The sequence below is a fragment of the Heliangelus exortis genome, chromosome 14 (genome assembly GCF_036169615.1).
Source record: "Heliangelus exortis chromosome 14, bHelExo1.hap1, whole genome shotgun sequence".
NCBI lineage: Eukaryota > Metazoa > Chordata > Aves > Apodiformes > Trochilidae > Heliangelus > Heliangelus exortis.
The window spans coordinates 18,253,960-18,269,497 of NC_092435.1; the positions used below are offsets into that span (position 1 = coordinate 18,253,960).

A 15,538-nucleotide genomic window follows, 5' to 3' on the forward strand; every position below is an offset into this window, starting at 1 on the left:
TCATTACACGGACAATGAACCAATCTCCGGAGTGACGGTGTGGAGTTTCCCTTCATCAGTCCGTGGAGGGGGGGACGGGGCGGGTGTGATTCACAGCCCTCCGGGACGGTGGTTTTCCAGGGGCTGTTTCCCAGCAGCTCCCGGCCCTGCTGCTGGGCAGACACCGGGATTGAACACCCGCCCTGTGCGGTGCTGAGCCTCGCCCTGCAGCAGGGGCAGGGACACTGTTTGTCACAGCAAGGCCCCGTCCCCATCCCACCCACCCCCGCCCTGGTCCCCCGGCTGCACCCCCAGCCCGGCTCACACCCACCCAGAGCTTTTCCTGTTGTGCCGCTGATTTATTGCTACGCCCGGGACTCGGTCACCTTGAGGGTCACGGTCGGCGATTTTGCCAAGAGGATTGGAAGATGCCAAACCAAGGGCATCTCAGGGACAGGGCTGTCACACCCTGCACAGGCTCTGCCACACACAGACGTATCCAGTAACGTATATATATTATATTATATTTTATATATATATATACACATTAACAAAGAAGTTTAAAAAAAAAAAACAAAACAAAACAAAAAAACCCCAAAAAAACAAAAACCAAAAAGCAAAACAAAACAAAAAAGGGAAAAACCATACCAGGAAGAACAGTCCCGCCCGGGCAGAGCCCAGACAAGGATGTGAAACGTGGCAGAGGAGTCGGATGGTCACGGGGGTTCACCACGTCCCAGGTCCACGCAGCGGGGTCACCGGGAGCACAGGAGCCCAGAAGCATCCCGCCCCCAGCCCTCCCCCCCACCCCCCGTGTCCTGTCCCCCCGGGGCCATATGAAACGCATGAACTGATCCCACAGGGCTGCATCCCGCGGGCTGTGATTGGCTGCCAGGACCACGCGTCATCAGTCACCGGGCAGCTTTGGGGACAGAGGGGCGTCCCGGCCCCCGCAGTAACACCGTGGGGGAGAGGGGCTTCACTTCCCCAAAACCAGCGGAGGAAAACGTGGGTGAGGGGAAAGGGCTCCCCGGCCCCCACCCACCCGCTGGGGGCTGCCCGGGGGTCCCCGCTTTGCCTGCGGGGCGGTGGGGAGGGTCCCACCGCCATTAGTGCAATTTCATCAGGTGCAAACGTGACGAAAGGAGCTCGTGGGCCGGGGCAGAAGCCTCCAGCACACGGTGGCCAAAGCGGTGCCGGCACCCACCCCAACACCCACCTCAGGGCCGGGGCTGAGCTGCCCTGGATGGACCCACGCGAGGGGAAAAGACTCCAGTGACAGCCCCCCACGGGTCTGGGGAGCCACCCCGCTGGGAGCAGCAGCTGATCCTCTCCAAACCAGCTGTGCTCGTGTACTGGGAGCAGCCACCACCCCACCGGGCGCTGGGGCCAGGAGGAGCCCGTGAAGCCACTCCATCCCCCTGGCCCCACCAGCTGTGCCCAGCACCATGGGACAGCAGCTGGGATCACAGGAACATCCCTGTCGGGTGGCAGTGCAGGTGACAGGTCAGATCCCTGCAGGTGGCATCCACCTCTCTACCCACAGCATCACCAGAAACGTCACCCAGGTCAGGTGCAGGGACACTGTGCCGGGGAACAGGATTTTTCCTGTCCCTGGACAAAGCTGTTGCCGGGCAGCTGCCACCACTGGGCTCCACGAGGAATGTCTGGTGAGGAGCACCCACTCTTGGGCAAAGCTCCCACCAAGTTCAACCAGCCTCTGCCACAGCCCTCTGGGACAGGGCTCCAAGCGCTGTCACCCTGCCTGAGCCAGCCACCTCCCCCTGAGGCTGGGCTTTGAGGTAGTTCCCTATCAGCAAGGTCCAAAGGAAAAAAGAAAGGGAAAGGCTGGCAGAGCTCCGAGGTTTCAGCCTGACAGTCCCTGTGCAATGCCACCAAGCCATCGTGCCACACCACAGCCAGAAGAGAAAATGGAGTCTTCAAACACCACGGGACACAGCTCAAGCTTGGGCCATTGTGCTGCCTGACCTCATCATTCCCTGGCATCCACCTGTGCTTATAAAGCCACAGTGGAAACTGAAGCTTGGCTAGGGGACTCGGTTACTGGGAGCACTGGAGGCCACTGAAGAGCTCCCAACCAGGAGCAAGCAGGACAGCTCCATGCACACACCACCATGATGGAGAACAAACCAAAAGCCAAGACTTGGGGTCAGAAATTGAGATGTCGGGTCATACAGCACAGAGAGGTCTTTGGGCAGGACCTGACCCTCTGCTCAGCACGGGGAGGTGTGTTTTTTCTGCAGGGACACCAGACAAGAAGCCTGTGGAGGTCTACACACAGCCACATGTGGTGGGCACATCTGGCTGGACCCTGCATCAGGAAGGAGCATCTGCCAAAGCTCTGTGTGGGGGTGAGATGCTCCTTGTTGTGATCCTAAGGTGAGCTCCTGAAGGAGAAGACATGGTGGGGAGGGGGTCCACAACAAGCTGCCCTCCACTGTGGGACTGAAAAGCCAGCCAAGCACAGGGCCCACAGCCAGCATGCACCAGGAGAGGTGGTGGGACCACCCCCAGCACTGCCCTTGCTCTCGCAGACCACCTTCCAACAAAACCACCATCCACTGCAGGACCACCACCCAACCATGAAAACACCACCCACTGTGTAACCAACGCCAGCACATGCTGAGTGCCAGGGATCTGTCCAACATCACATCAGAGAAGCTGCCAGACTTCAGCCAAACAGAAAGTCCTCCCCAGAGGGTGAAGCTCAGGTCCCACCTGGCTCTCAGGACAAGCCACCAGCAGGCTCCAGGAAGCCAACCCAACCCCTCCTGCTCCAACCCGGGGACATGCGAGGTGTCCCCCTGACCACAGCAGCACCTTGGGAGGTCACCTGAAAGCCCAAACCAGCTTCTCCAGCACCTGAGGGATGACAAGACCATCAAGGTGACAATCAGCTGCAGGAGAGAGGGGAGCAGAGAGCCAGGGGCTGCGGACCCACAGGCGCACACAAGCGGAGCCAACCGGAGTTTATTTTCGGCCGTCTCAGAGGTTCTTCCTCTTCCCCCTTAAATGAAAGCATTGAGCTGTGTGCAGGATGGTACCGGCTGGCTGGAGCTGCAGCTGCCTGGTGGCACCTTCCCAGTGGCTTGAACCCCCTGGCAGGGCCAGTGGTACCACGGGGAGCCTAGTGACAGGCTTTCATCCCTGACACGTACGGGGACTCCTGGGGCCTGCAGTTACACTCCTGCTGCTCTGGGTAATCTATGAAGTCCGGGGCGGGCAGACCCGAGAGGATCATCAAGGATTTGTTCCAGATGGTGAAGGTGGGACACACAGGGAGGACGAAGGAGACTTCGAAGGTGTGGAGGTGGAGGGAGTTGGCCGGGTCGTAGAAGGAGAGTGCATTGTTGTCATAATCCAGGAGGACACCGAGGCGCTTCATCTGGGGGTGGACTTCTACCAGCATCTCCTTGTTGTTGTGCCTCACCACGAAGTTGTTGTTGCAGCGGGAGAAGACCCAAGAGGAGGAGTTCTTCCCGATCCACTCGTTCTTGGGGGCTGACTTGTAAGCAACACCGATGGCGTACCTGTGGGAGAGGAGAAGCTTCACTTAGTGACCTCCAGACTTGGCATGGGATGACAACAGCTGCTGACCCCCTGCTTCAAGTCCACCTGACTATGGAATCAGCACTCCAACAGCTTCAGTGACTGAAAAGGCACTCACAGAGCCTTGGCGGGGGAGCAGCATCGCTCCCTCCCCACACAACCTCCTACTGCATCTCTGCCCCATCATCGGGTGAGATTTGATCCTGGCAGGCTCTAGCATGTTCTGCAGCTAAGGGGAATGAAGATACACGTTTCACCTTCAGCCTGACTGGATTAGACCCAAAAGCTTCTGCCAGAGAGGGGAGAAACTCAGAAACCTCTTGGAAGCCACAGCTACCCAGATTTAAGGTCTTGATTGACTCTGTGCCCATGAGCAGCTCTGCCAAAACCCTGGCCTTTAACCCTGGTGTGTCCCACAACATCTCTGGAGAAATCCGAGTCCTTCTAGGAGGGGGAGAGAAGGTGACAGTGCTACCTACCAGGTCGAGGAGCCCACCACCACCTCCCAGTAGTGGCAGCCACTGTCAATGAAGACGTTGCCTGCTGCCCCATAGCATCCTGTCCCACTGAACCTCTCGGGCGTGTGGCTCTTCTTCAAGGAGCTCTCATCCTTCTCCATCTGCAGCCCATCGTTGGAGATCTTCAACTTCTTGTGAGCCAGCTTGGGGTCTAGCTTAAATGGCTGACCTGTGAGAAGAGGACACACGGATTAGGATTTATGATTGTTACCACCATCGTGTGGGCAGAACATCTGCCCCAGGCTCTTTGGACATCCTCCAGGAGCCAAAGGTTACCTCACTGGCTGAGGACAACAGAACAGGGCTGCAAAATCAAGCTTGTCCCCAAATCCCCATCAGCAGCTCTTGCAGACTGCTCCCCACAGTGCAGGGGCTGCTGGTACATGTTAGAGGAAGCACACCCAAGGTTTTCCAGCCCTTCTCGGCTGCCAAACAAGGTCTCAGCACTTGGAGCAGACAGTCTGGGCTGTGCTGGCAGAGGTGGCTGCTCTCTGATACCTGGTGGTGGCTCCTGTTGATTTTTCCTTGGAGCCCAATTTGCTGGATAATTGAGCTAAGAGGCCTGAAAGTAAAGCTGCAAATTGGCAGTGACCTCCCCCCTCTGCTCCTCCAGCTATTTCACTATTTCTGCAGTGAGCTTTTTCTGGCAGTAATGCAAAGAGACAAGATCTGAGGAAGTGAGGTACAAAAATACTCAGCTGTGTCAGAAGAGAAGCAGTCACAGCCCTGCTCAGGGCCACCAGCCCTGCTGAAGGTCACCACAGGTCCAGCCCCTGCCACTGGTTTGTGCTGGATGGAGATGCAGGGTGCCAGCCTGGCTCCCCCCTGGAGCAGATGCTGCTCTTCAGGGACTCTGGGGACGGGGGGATTGGGCTGCAGGAGACAGCATGAGCAGAGCAGCCACCACGTCCCTACTCCCTGCCCAACACATCCCAGCTCCCTGCCCAACACCTCCTCCACCTTCCCCTTCCCTCCCAGGTCCCTGCACCTCTCCAGTCCCACCCCAGGATGAGAGTGGGAGTAACTGGTTCCTCCTGCCCCTTTCCATTAACACACCCTGGGCTGGTCACTCAGGTAACTTTTATCTCACCAGTTGCTCTGAGGAGGAGCCCTCAGCAGCAGGACTCAGAGCAAACCCCCATACCCGCGGAGCTGCTGCTGCAGCCCACCCCCCTGTCCCCTTCCCTCACATCATTTCTTATTTCCCAAGCCAGCACCTTGCAAAGCACGGGGAAGCACTTAGAAACAGCCACAGCAGGAGGGATACATTTTTAATCTACAAGGCAGAATTAGATTGGAGCTTATTTCTTGGCAGCTTGCCCCAGCCCCACCACCTTGCTTTAATTTCATTTGGTTTAAAGTCGTGCAAAGAAAACATGGAGGAGGAGGAGATAAATCCCCTCCAAAGCCCAGGGGTGATGGCAGCACTGGGGGAGACCTGGACATGGAGCAAAGCCTCGACCAACCAACCTATTTCCCCCTCACCCAGGTACCTACTGTTGGTCTTGAGCCTGGCGGGTTCACTGTTCCTGCTGCCTGCCTGGTTGATGGCCTTGACCAGGAAGATGTAGCGGGTACCGCTCTGGAGCCCATGGACTGTGTAGTGGTTCTGCTTGATATTAGGGACGATCATCCAGCTGTCCATGGAGTTGTAGAGACCTGGGGTATGGAAGAGAGGGGAGAGGTCTGTGCCCAGGAAAGGGCAGGACACAGTGACCACGAGATGCTAAAGCAGCACCCACCGGCTGTGCATCCCTCGTGCTGAGATTTCTGTGATAAACCCCAGTGACCCCAAGAGCCTTTTTAATCATCATGTGGCTCCCCTAAAGCCAGGGGTGGGGTGCTGGCATCTTGAGATGCTGCTGTGGGAAGTAGCGGGGAAAGGGCACAAAGAGAAGCAGTGGGACCTTCCAGCCAGGGCTGGGCAGTGCTCCCCATCCCCTCTGCCAAGGCTGGGGGTTTGGTTACCCCTGGGGTGGCTCAGCTGGAGGACAAGGGCAGGTTGCAGTCCTTGTCAGCACGGATTTGGTCTAAAATATACATGGAGATGGCCTAGGGGGGCAGAGCAATGTCTTTTGAGGTAGAAAATAAACCAGATGTGATACTGCTCACATCCTACAGGCAGAGCTGCTCCTGTCAGAGCCAAGCACTGGTAGGTGTTACCCCCCTGCAGACACGGACCAGCTTTGGACAGGGTGGTTGAGAAATGACAGTCTGAGAACAGTTTGGCCTTCCAAGCAGGTTTCTTTCCCAAAACAAACAAGAAGCCTTGAAGACTGAGGGCTTCTATCTTTACCAAAGCTTAAAAAAAAATTATTTCTTGCAGATTTCATCATCCCTAAAAATGTCCAAGTCGTGCTGAGTTCTTGGCTTTAAAGAGAACACAAAGGGGATGGTTTCCACAGGCCAACTGTGTGCTCCTTGAGAAGGTATTTCCTCCCATGGAAGCCTCCTCATGATCTGCTAGGTCAGCCCATACCATTTCCAGCATCTCCTCACATGTGAGTTCAGCCAGGATTCAAACGCTCTCATCACCCCAACCCAACTGTGTTATTGTAAGTGACAGTATTTCACCCACTTTCTCCTCTGAGATGTTAACTGACGATTTCTTTACTCCTTCTATGAAGAGCTACCAAAGATGGCCAAGAAAGACACTCCTGACAGGGGACACTCCTGACCCAGAGGACACAAACCATTTGTTTGTCCCACCTGGGACAGAAGTTTTATGGGCTTTAAGTCACAAGCAGTAACTTTCTCCAGCAGCTTCCTGCATATTGCACAGTGCACCCAACAGCCTTCCTGAGCCCTGACACCATGCTTCCAGCACTGGCATTCTTCCCACCAGGGAGGTGAACTGGCGAAAGTCCAGGGAAGCATTTTGTCAGCTCTCTGCTACTCAGGAAAACCAGGGGTGAAGTTTCCTGCAAGAGCCCTGCTCCAGGGAAAGCTGAGCTCTTCCCAAAGCACCACATCAGGATGGACAAACTGAAGCTGTATTTTGTTCTTCCATTAAAATATCTATAATTTATTCCTGCATGAAACAAGCAGTTTCCCTGGACTCTCTCCTAGCACCCAGCCCATAAGTTAACCTTCCTCTGGAACGCAAACCCACCCCAATTGTAGGAAAAAGGTGAGGGGACAAGACTCATAACTGGGATGTATTCCTGACACCTCCGGGACTCAGCGGGCACCCGACGGAATAAATCCCTGTGGCTGGGGCTGGAAAATAGCTCCGAACCAGCCCACAGCCCCCCAAACCCAAGCATCACCCGGGGACTTACTGATGAAGTTGGCCTGGCCAGTGAAGATGGTGTATTGCAGCTCATAGGAGCTGACACTGAACTCGTCCTCCGAGATCCAGTGGACGGTGATGGTGTCATGGGAGGCCGTGCACAGCTCTTCCCGGACCGACGGCGGGTTGGGTGCTGTGGGGCAGAGCACAGGCAGCAGTTCTGGTAAGTTTGTGCCTTCCTATTCTGCCTGTACCCAAAGGCTTTTCTGCTCCCTGAAAGACAGGGATGGGCTCCTGTGGGGAGCGGGGTCTCTCAACACAAACACCCACCCAAGTTTTATCTGTGATTTGTGCTTCCCTTTCACTGAACCTTTCAGTGTGATGACAAGACCCCCCAGGACCAGCATGTCCTCAGGTTGGGGGGCTGGTCACCTGGTTTCCACCCCTGCCACCCTGGTTTCCTCCCCCACCTGCCACCAGGTTTCCACCCTGCAGCAAGCCAAGAGGCCACTGCCAAACCCAGCTGGTTCTCAGCACCGGTTGTGGAGTTAAGTATCACAAGTGCTTCAGAATCACAAAACTTGGTTAATTCACCATTTCCTCCCTCTACTCCACCCTCTCAAATCCTCATGGGCACCAGCCTCCTCCCCAGGGCGTGGGGGGGCAGACCCTCATTTTTGACCAGCTTTGTGGACTTTCCCACCTAACCCCCAGGCATGCAAACAGGAGGAGAGGGACACGGCCCCTGCACTGCTGCAGCCCACCAGGCATTTCTTAACAGTGAGTGGCAAAATCATTTGCTTTAAAATCCACCCAACAGGGTCACAGAGGGGCTGCAGGGGACTGGGGGTGGGCAGCACACCTCAACACTCACCCGTCAGGTAATCCAGCCCCTCCAGCAGCTTCTTCTCCCTGGAAAAATCTAAAGCAAAGTTTTCGAAGGCATCATTAAAATTGATATCTGGTATCAGGACTTGAGAGGATGCGGTTGCCATGGCGACCCTGGAAGAAAAGAGAAGACCATCAGTGCCTGGTGCTCCTCACACCCAGCAGCTGGGGATGGAGAAGGTGACAAGCAGTGCTGACATCAGATGACATCAGGACACTGACCACTTCTCCTGCCCAGGAGAAGCCCCAGACAGCTGGGGGTCCCAGTCCCCACTGTCTCCCGAGCCCCCTTCAGGTTGGCATTTCACCACCATCCCCCCCAGGGAACAATGTCTGGTCCCCCAGCAGATGTTCAGCTTCAGGAGGACTCTCCATGCAACTCCTGTCCTGCACAGGACAGGGACACCCCTGACCCCAGCAGTTCTTCGAGGCTGCTGGGGGGGAGTGAGGTTTCCCTGGGCAGGAAGCTGCCACTGGGGGACAACTCCAGCACCCTCCCCCGTGTCCCAAGCCAAGGGTGCCATCCCACCTCTCAGCCACGTTCCTGGCTGTCTGCAGGAACCGTGCGTGGTCGTTCTCCTTCAGGATGTGCTCTGCCTGGTTGATGAGGACCGTGGAGCGCTCCAGGCACTGCCGGCAGTTGGCAACCTGCTGGGCCAGCTTCCGCAGCTTCATCACCTGCCAGAGGGGCAGAGGAGCTCAGGAACCAGCACCCAGCTTGGGAAGAACCGAGTAAACCCCCTCCTAAGCCAGGGGCTGCTCAGGGGAAGGCAGGACCGGCGAAACAGCACGGGAATATCCCCAGAGGCTCTGGGGAGGGAGAGCAGCAGCCCACATTCAGGGTTAAATTTGTCTTGCATGTGGGAAAGCCACGTGGGCTCCTCAGCATCTCATTTCTGGTGGGTTTCCAAAGATATGTGTCCAGGAGGTGCTCTTTTCCAGGGCTGTGAGAGGTTTTCTTACATCAAAGGTGGGTTGTCCAGGAGCAGGGCACATCCCTCCTCTGCCCAGCTGCCACTTGGTAGGAAAATAACAACACTGAGCCTCCCAGCTCCTTGCCAAGTATGGCTGGAACTGGACAATGTGGTCAAAAGATGAGGGTGGGAAGTGAGAGGCAGACAGACAGATGGACCAGCAGAAGGCACCGTTACATAAAATCTGTTCCCTGAAGCAGCTGGGATAAAAGCAAGGACGGGTTTGAGAGCTGCAGCCGCTGCTGGCTCTGCCATGTACACACTCCCCACAGCCCACCTTCTGCCTCCACAAACCCTGTGCCTGGGGTGATGCTGCTGCTGAGCTGGACCCAGCACCTGCCCACACTCAGCCCAACAGTGCATGTGCCCTGTGATCCCACAGGACCGCTCGGAGCTCCAGCCCATCCCTCCAGCCTCTCCCATCGCATGAAAACCACTGGGGAAAGCCAAGACACCTGGAACTGCTGGAGGAAGGGTGCAAACAGACCCACAAAGCTGCGCTGCAGTGCAGAGCCCGCAGCCTCCCCCTCCTCTGCAGTGCAGGAATTACACATTTGCACTGCATTCTTGTCTGAGCAGCACAGGGCTGGAAAAGTCCCCAGAAAGCTGTCTGGAATGGCTGGATCCAAGGTCCTGCACCAATTTGTCATGCTAATCAACTTGCCTTCCCTCCCTCCAGCCATGGCAACCACTGGCCTTGACCTCAGCAGAAGATGCCTGGGGACAGCAGGAGCCAGGGTCACCTGCACAGGGCAGGGAGGTGAAGCTGTGTGCACAAAACCCTTCCATTGCCAGCAGCCCCTCTGCAGGGGCTGGGACATCCCACCACCACGGGCTGCCCAACTGCTGGGCTGTGCCATGGGGGGTGGCCCTGGGCAGCCCCAGCAGCTCTCCTCACCTTCGTCTCCTTGATCTTGACAGCAATGACCTGCTTGCGCTGCCGGATGATCTCCATCAGCTCATCACACTCCTCCATCAGCTTGGCTTCGTGCATGGCAGTGTTGACCTGCCCAGGAACAGCAGGAGCACACACTGTCAGGGGGACACACTGCTCCCCAAGCCCCCCAGATCAGACCAGGGGAGGTACAACCCATGCCCTCCATGCTGGGCCCTGGTTCTGCTGGGTGTGAGCTGGGCAGGAGACACCATCCCTCCAACACCACCAGAGGCGAGCTGGATCCCTGCACTCATTGCCACTCCAGCTGGAGGAAGGAAAAAGGCTGGAGAAGGGCACGAAGCTCTCACAACCAAGGTCAGAGCATCACTTCCCAACACAGGTTGGGCACCCCTCAGCAATGCTGGCGTGGGGTGCTCTGGGATCTCTGGGCATCCCTTCCCTGGGCAGGCTGCATGTTCTGGGGTGCTCTGCACAGCCTGTTTTGGGGTGCTCTGTGCCACAGCTGCCTCACTGCCCTGATTTCCAGCCAGAGAACAGTGCTCACAGTGCCTGGTGGCCGCCCCTTGGGAGTGTCTCTTTCAGCAAAGCCCTTTACAAATAGCCATCTTTCCCTCACATCAAAAAAAAATAAATAAATGACAGATGCTGCTGCAGCACCTGCTGCTGTACAAAGCCCCATCTCCAGTGCAGGTCTGGCAGGATGTGTGTCCAGCCCATGAGAAGTCTTTACGCTTTCTCCAGCTCAAGGCAAAGTTCTCACTGCACTTGCTGTTCACTTCCTAAACTGGGGCACTGTCCCCTAAAGGATTTTGCTCTGGACTCACAACAAGGGGAGCTTGGTGATGCTCAAACCCAGAATCTCCTCCCTGCACCCTCTCCTCCCAGCCATGATCCCCATGGTGGGACACACAGCTTCATGGAGTAGTCTCAGCAGAGTAACAGAGTGAGCATCAAACAGCCTTTTCATGATCACAGCCATCTCCAGACTCTGTTGATATTCCTCCCTCCCTAACCCCTTTTCCAGTATTTACAATTCAGTGGCAAAGAAACCCAACACAGCACAGACAGCTCTCCCTCTCCCCTGCCCTCCAGAATCACAGCATCAAGAGGAGGAACTTGAGCCAGGAGATGAGGAGACCTCGTGTAGACCTGGCCACCTGAGTTACTCCCAGTGGGAGACTGCAGATGACACAATCAGACTGGCAAGAGACTCCCAAAAGTCACCTTCAGGTCTGATCAGCTATTGCAAACCACCTTGGACACAACCTGGCCTCTTCCAGACCTGGCCTGGTCTCCTTGTGGCTTCTGCCATGTGGAGGGTTGGCTAGAATGGCAATTTTACTGCTCAGCATCTTCCAAAAGACAACCAGAGGAAGATGACAGATGCTCCCCCTCCCCTGCTGTGTGGCTCTCAGCAAGAGAAGGCAGCAGGACATGAAGGTGGGCTTGTCCCACAAGACTTTAGAGAACAGCAGAGAAGCCAAGGAGGAGACACACTGACAATTTTCTTCTTCACAAACCTCCCCAGGCCATGGGTCCTTCTGCACAGCACACTGCCAGCCCCAGGAGGCAAAAGGAAACAGTGGCTTGGTTCTCCAAAAAATGCTGCTTGTATCCCGCTTAATTTAGGCTAATTAATCCCTGCTGGTCCCACTTTTCAGGCTTCAAATACACAGTTTGGGGTTTTTTTCCCTTTTGTTTCAAAGCTGAAAGGAAGGAATGCAGTGACAAGGCAGAGGTTTCAGTCCCCTGGCTCCAGGAAAGACCAACATCCTCTGGGGGTTGGACAGGGAAGGGGGGAGGCACTTCACAGAAGGGGAATTGAGCCCTGTCCCTTAAATTAAACAGTGTACTAGAGGGCATAAATGGCTTTCCTTCATTTTGTACTCTCACAGCTATGTGAAAAATGGGGAAGTCTGAAGGCAGCCCAGAGTTAAACACATTTCATACAAGATCTCGTGGGCAAGTGCCTGCAGTCCCAGTGCTTGCTACTGCCAGCAGCAGGGAGCTGAAAACCTAACAGCAAGAAAGCTGCAGCCCAGCCAGCATTCTCAGGGAGACTGGCACTCTCAGATGGAGGTTCTGCATCCCTCCCCCTCAGCACCAAGGAGCTTACTGAGTGAGCCAAGAGCAAACCACTGGTGCTGCCTGCAGACATCCAGGGCTTGGGACCCTAATTCTTATAACGGAGAGCCTTGGTCACTCCCTGGGATGTGGATGGTGAAGCACAAGCTGCAACTCTCCCTGCAAGAACATCCAGTGTGTGCCACTAAGGGCAAAGGACTGCAGTCAGCATCAGCTGCAGCCCTGCATCCCACTGACTGCAGCCCTGTGTCCCAGACCAAACCTGGGGACATCATGTGGGAAGTCACAGGGCTTGCACATCACCACCAAGGGCTGGAGGGATTGAGGGGAAAGCAAAAAGCTCTCATGTTTGCTCAGGCACAGGCAAACTGTCCCTGAGCCCCCGGCAGCAGTCCCTGCAGCAGCCTGGTGGTTTTATTCTCTGGAAAGGTGCTGGCTCACGGAACTGCTGCTGAATTTAGCAACCAAAAAATATCAATAGCTCATTAAAAGCAAACTAATTGCGACAGCCTCTCTCTGTGTATCACTTCAGCAAACAAAGCTGAAAATTAATCTGCTATTAATTGGCATGTGCAGCGTGAAACACCAGCAAGGCATTCACCGCCCTCTTCCTCTTGAACCCCTGCCACTCCAGCTCTGAGAGGCAGCATCAGGCTGCTGGCACGGGCTCCCTGCACGGCACAAACTCTGCCAAGCAAACCAAACATGCCTGATTGCACACCGGGAACACAAAGAGCCTTACAGATCAAGTGGTCACAGCAGCAAGGTCACCTGAGCCCCGATCCCTGGGGGATTAGACGTGATCCCTGCTCCTCCTCCCCTGCTGTAATCCCCTCCACAAAGCTTCTCCCACTCGCTGCTGCTGTGAGCCCAAGAGGTGCCACCCTGCTGTGGGGGACAGGAAGGATCCCTGCCACCATCCCTGCCAGCTCAGAGGCAAGCACATGTGTTTGAGGAGGGGGGGAAAGTGAGGAAGATGACAGCCACTGCAAAGCAGGAGAAAGGCTGGAGGTGGCTCCCTGAGCCCCCAGCGGTGTCAGGATGCTTGGTGTCACCCAAAAGACTACACTGTTCCAGGTGTGCAGAGCAGCCAGCAGGTTCCTCCTCACCGAGCCAGCCTGGGTCACTTTCCAGCTGCTCCCAGTAGTGCCACCCTCTCCCTCAGACCCCACAGACCCTTGGGAACCACCCCTGCATCCTCCATCACTTGGGACTAAACTCTCCGAAACAACTCAGCCTCCTGCCAGCCCCTCAGCACCAGTGATGCTTCCCACCACACTCAGCTCTGCTCCTAGGGACAGGGCATAGGAGCAGTCCCACCCAGCCCGTCCCTGGAGCTTCCCAGGGCACTTTCCATCCCCTGACCACTCTCACCAACCTCCACTTGCTGGCAGATCTGGATCAGCTTGGCCATCTGGTTTTCCAGTTCACTGTTGCGTTTGACCAGGTTGGTGAGATTTGTCTCCAGGGTTTGCTGCGAGCCCAGAAATGGCAGAGAGGAGAAAGAGAAAAAACAGATCAACAAAGTTGGAGGATTGACCCCGGTCCCCCCGCAGCAGCTGAGATCTTTTGCCACCCAACACAGTGCCAGAAGGAGAGACAAACTGGATAACTTTGGTCAAAGGCACCTGGGTTTCTCAGCAGCTCTCCTGCCCATGCTGGTGGTTGTGCAAGTGCTGGGCTCACGACAGGGCACAGGGGTAGCCCTGAGCAGGTCACCTGCTGGAATATTCACAGAGCAGAACAGGATCCATCAGAGACAGAGCCCGTTGGGAAAGGTTTCAGTATCTGTGGACACACAGTGGACTGGTAGTTTTTTGGCTATCAATAATTTAAATGACAGCACATTTCCATTAAAATACACGCTTCCACTAAGAGGAAATATTTTATAACAAAATGCTCACTACCTGTTGCAAAGCTTGTCAGAAAAATGATATCTTATTAATATTTTAAACTTCAGGGCTGGAAGAGGATCCCTGCAGTGTTTTATTCATCCCCGGTGAGAAACTGCAGTCCGAGCTTTCATCAAGACTCCAGCAGACCCATAAACACAGCCTCTCTCTGCACGCACAGATAATTTGGGGGCTAGTTAGCCAAGAGAACTTGAATCACAGTCATGGAGCACAGGCAAAGCATTCATTCCTGAGAAACCACTGACTCCTAAAATACTCCCAGCTCGTTTGCAATCCTGCAAATTGCTAGCCAACGGTGGGTGAAGCAGAACACAGGAGCAGGCTTGAAAAATGAACTAAAACCCAGGGTGCCTTCATTAAGGGAAAGTGCTGCACACAACAACGTGGTATCGATAATGAAAAAGCCACCTGCCAAACCTTTCTGCCACCCTCTTCCCTAACAGCTCAATATTATTAAAAATAATTTGACTAAAGCATTGAACATTTAACTTGCTAATTATCTTCCTCATCACCAACTTGGCTGCACTGAAGTCACAGCTTTGAAATTGCAGTCGATTGGCTTTAATGTTCCTGGGCTGTCGATGGCAGGGAGATGAGCTCCAGAATCCCTCTTTGAAGCACAAAACACATTCACAGCATCCCACAGTTTTCCAGGGGATGGCAACCCTCCTCCTCCACTCACAAACAAGCACAAAACCCATTCCTAAGCTCTGGTCCCTCCTCCCTGAAGCGCTTGCTGATGCTGCAGTACCTGCACTATGGGCAGCTCGGACCCCTCATAGAATCACAGAATTATCAGAGCTGGAAGGGATCATCTAGAGAAAATATGGTCCAACTCTCCCACTAAAGCAGAATCACCTTACACCCAAAACTTTTCAGGTTTCCTTGGGGATGCTCCTCCAGCTGCTGCAGACCCTGGTGCAGCACATGGAAATGCATATGGAACCATTTCCTCCTGCTTTGCTTGCTGAAACAAACAAAATGTACTAGAAGCTTTGATTACACCAGCTGGTTATTTGGTAGGTCTACATAAATTACAGCCATTACAGGGGTTGTTCTTTAGTTGCATCAGAAGATGCTCATTGTTTTCCCAAACACTCACCCATGCTCTAGCCATTTGCCACCATTGCCCCTGGCAGCGACACACCCCTCTGAGATGATGCCTGCCATCAATTCCCAGCCCCCAGCCAAAAAACAAAAACAAACAAACAAATAAATAAATAATGAAAAATCAGGTGGAAAATCTGCTCAGCCAGTCAGCTGTCTGCCTCTGCTCCAGAGGAATGTCCCCAGACAATAGGACAAGTGACAAGAAGACAGGACTGAGCTGCCGAGGGCTCCCACCTCTTGACATTAATGCATTTTAAGTCACTTTGGAGCAAAACATACCAAGTAAAAGCTAAAATAAACCGCTGACTTTCAGTGCCTGGTGTCACCTGAACTAGCAGAGCTGACCTGGAAGACCAAGCAATGTGTTACCA

The 15,538-nt window shown here is 54.8% G+C and overlaps 1 protein-coding gene across 4 annotated transcripts in view; it reads right to left on the reverse strand.

The window, feature by feature from the left end:
- Positions 1-477: 477 nt before the first annotated feature.
- MID2 (midline 2) overlaps positions 478-15,538 on the reverse strand; it is a 51,630-nt gene continuing 36,569 nt past the window's right edge. For all 4 annotated transcript variants that reach the window (XM_071757859.1, XM_071757858.1, XM_071757856.1 and 1 more), the window contains 8 exons: positions 13,523-13,618; positions 10,060-10,167; positions 8,717-8,865; positions 8,174-8,301; positions 7,349-7,492; positions 5,565-5,726; positions 4,029-4,236; positions 478-3,530 (listed from right to left, as the gene is read on the reverse strand). In XM_071757859.1, the coding sequence (XP_071613960.1) occupies positions 3,128-3,530; positions 4,029-4,236; positions 5,565-5,726; positions 7,349-7,492; positions 8,174-8,301; positions 8,717-8,865; positions 10,060-10,167; positions 13,523-13,618 (1,398 nt within the window). In that variant the 3' untranslated portion in view covers positions 478-3,127. The remainder of the gene's footprint in view (positions 3,531-4,028; positions 4,237-5,564; positions 5,727-7,348; positions 7,493-8,173; positions 8,302-8,716; positions 8,866-10,059; positions 10,168-13,522; positions 13,619-15,538) is intronic.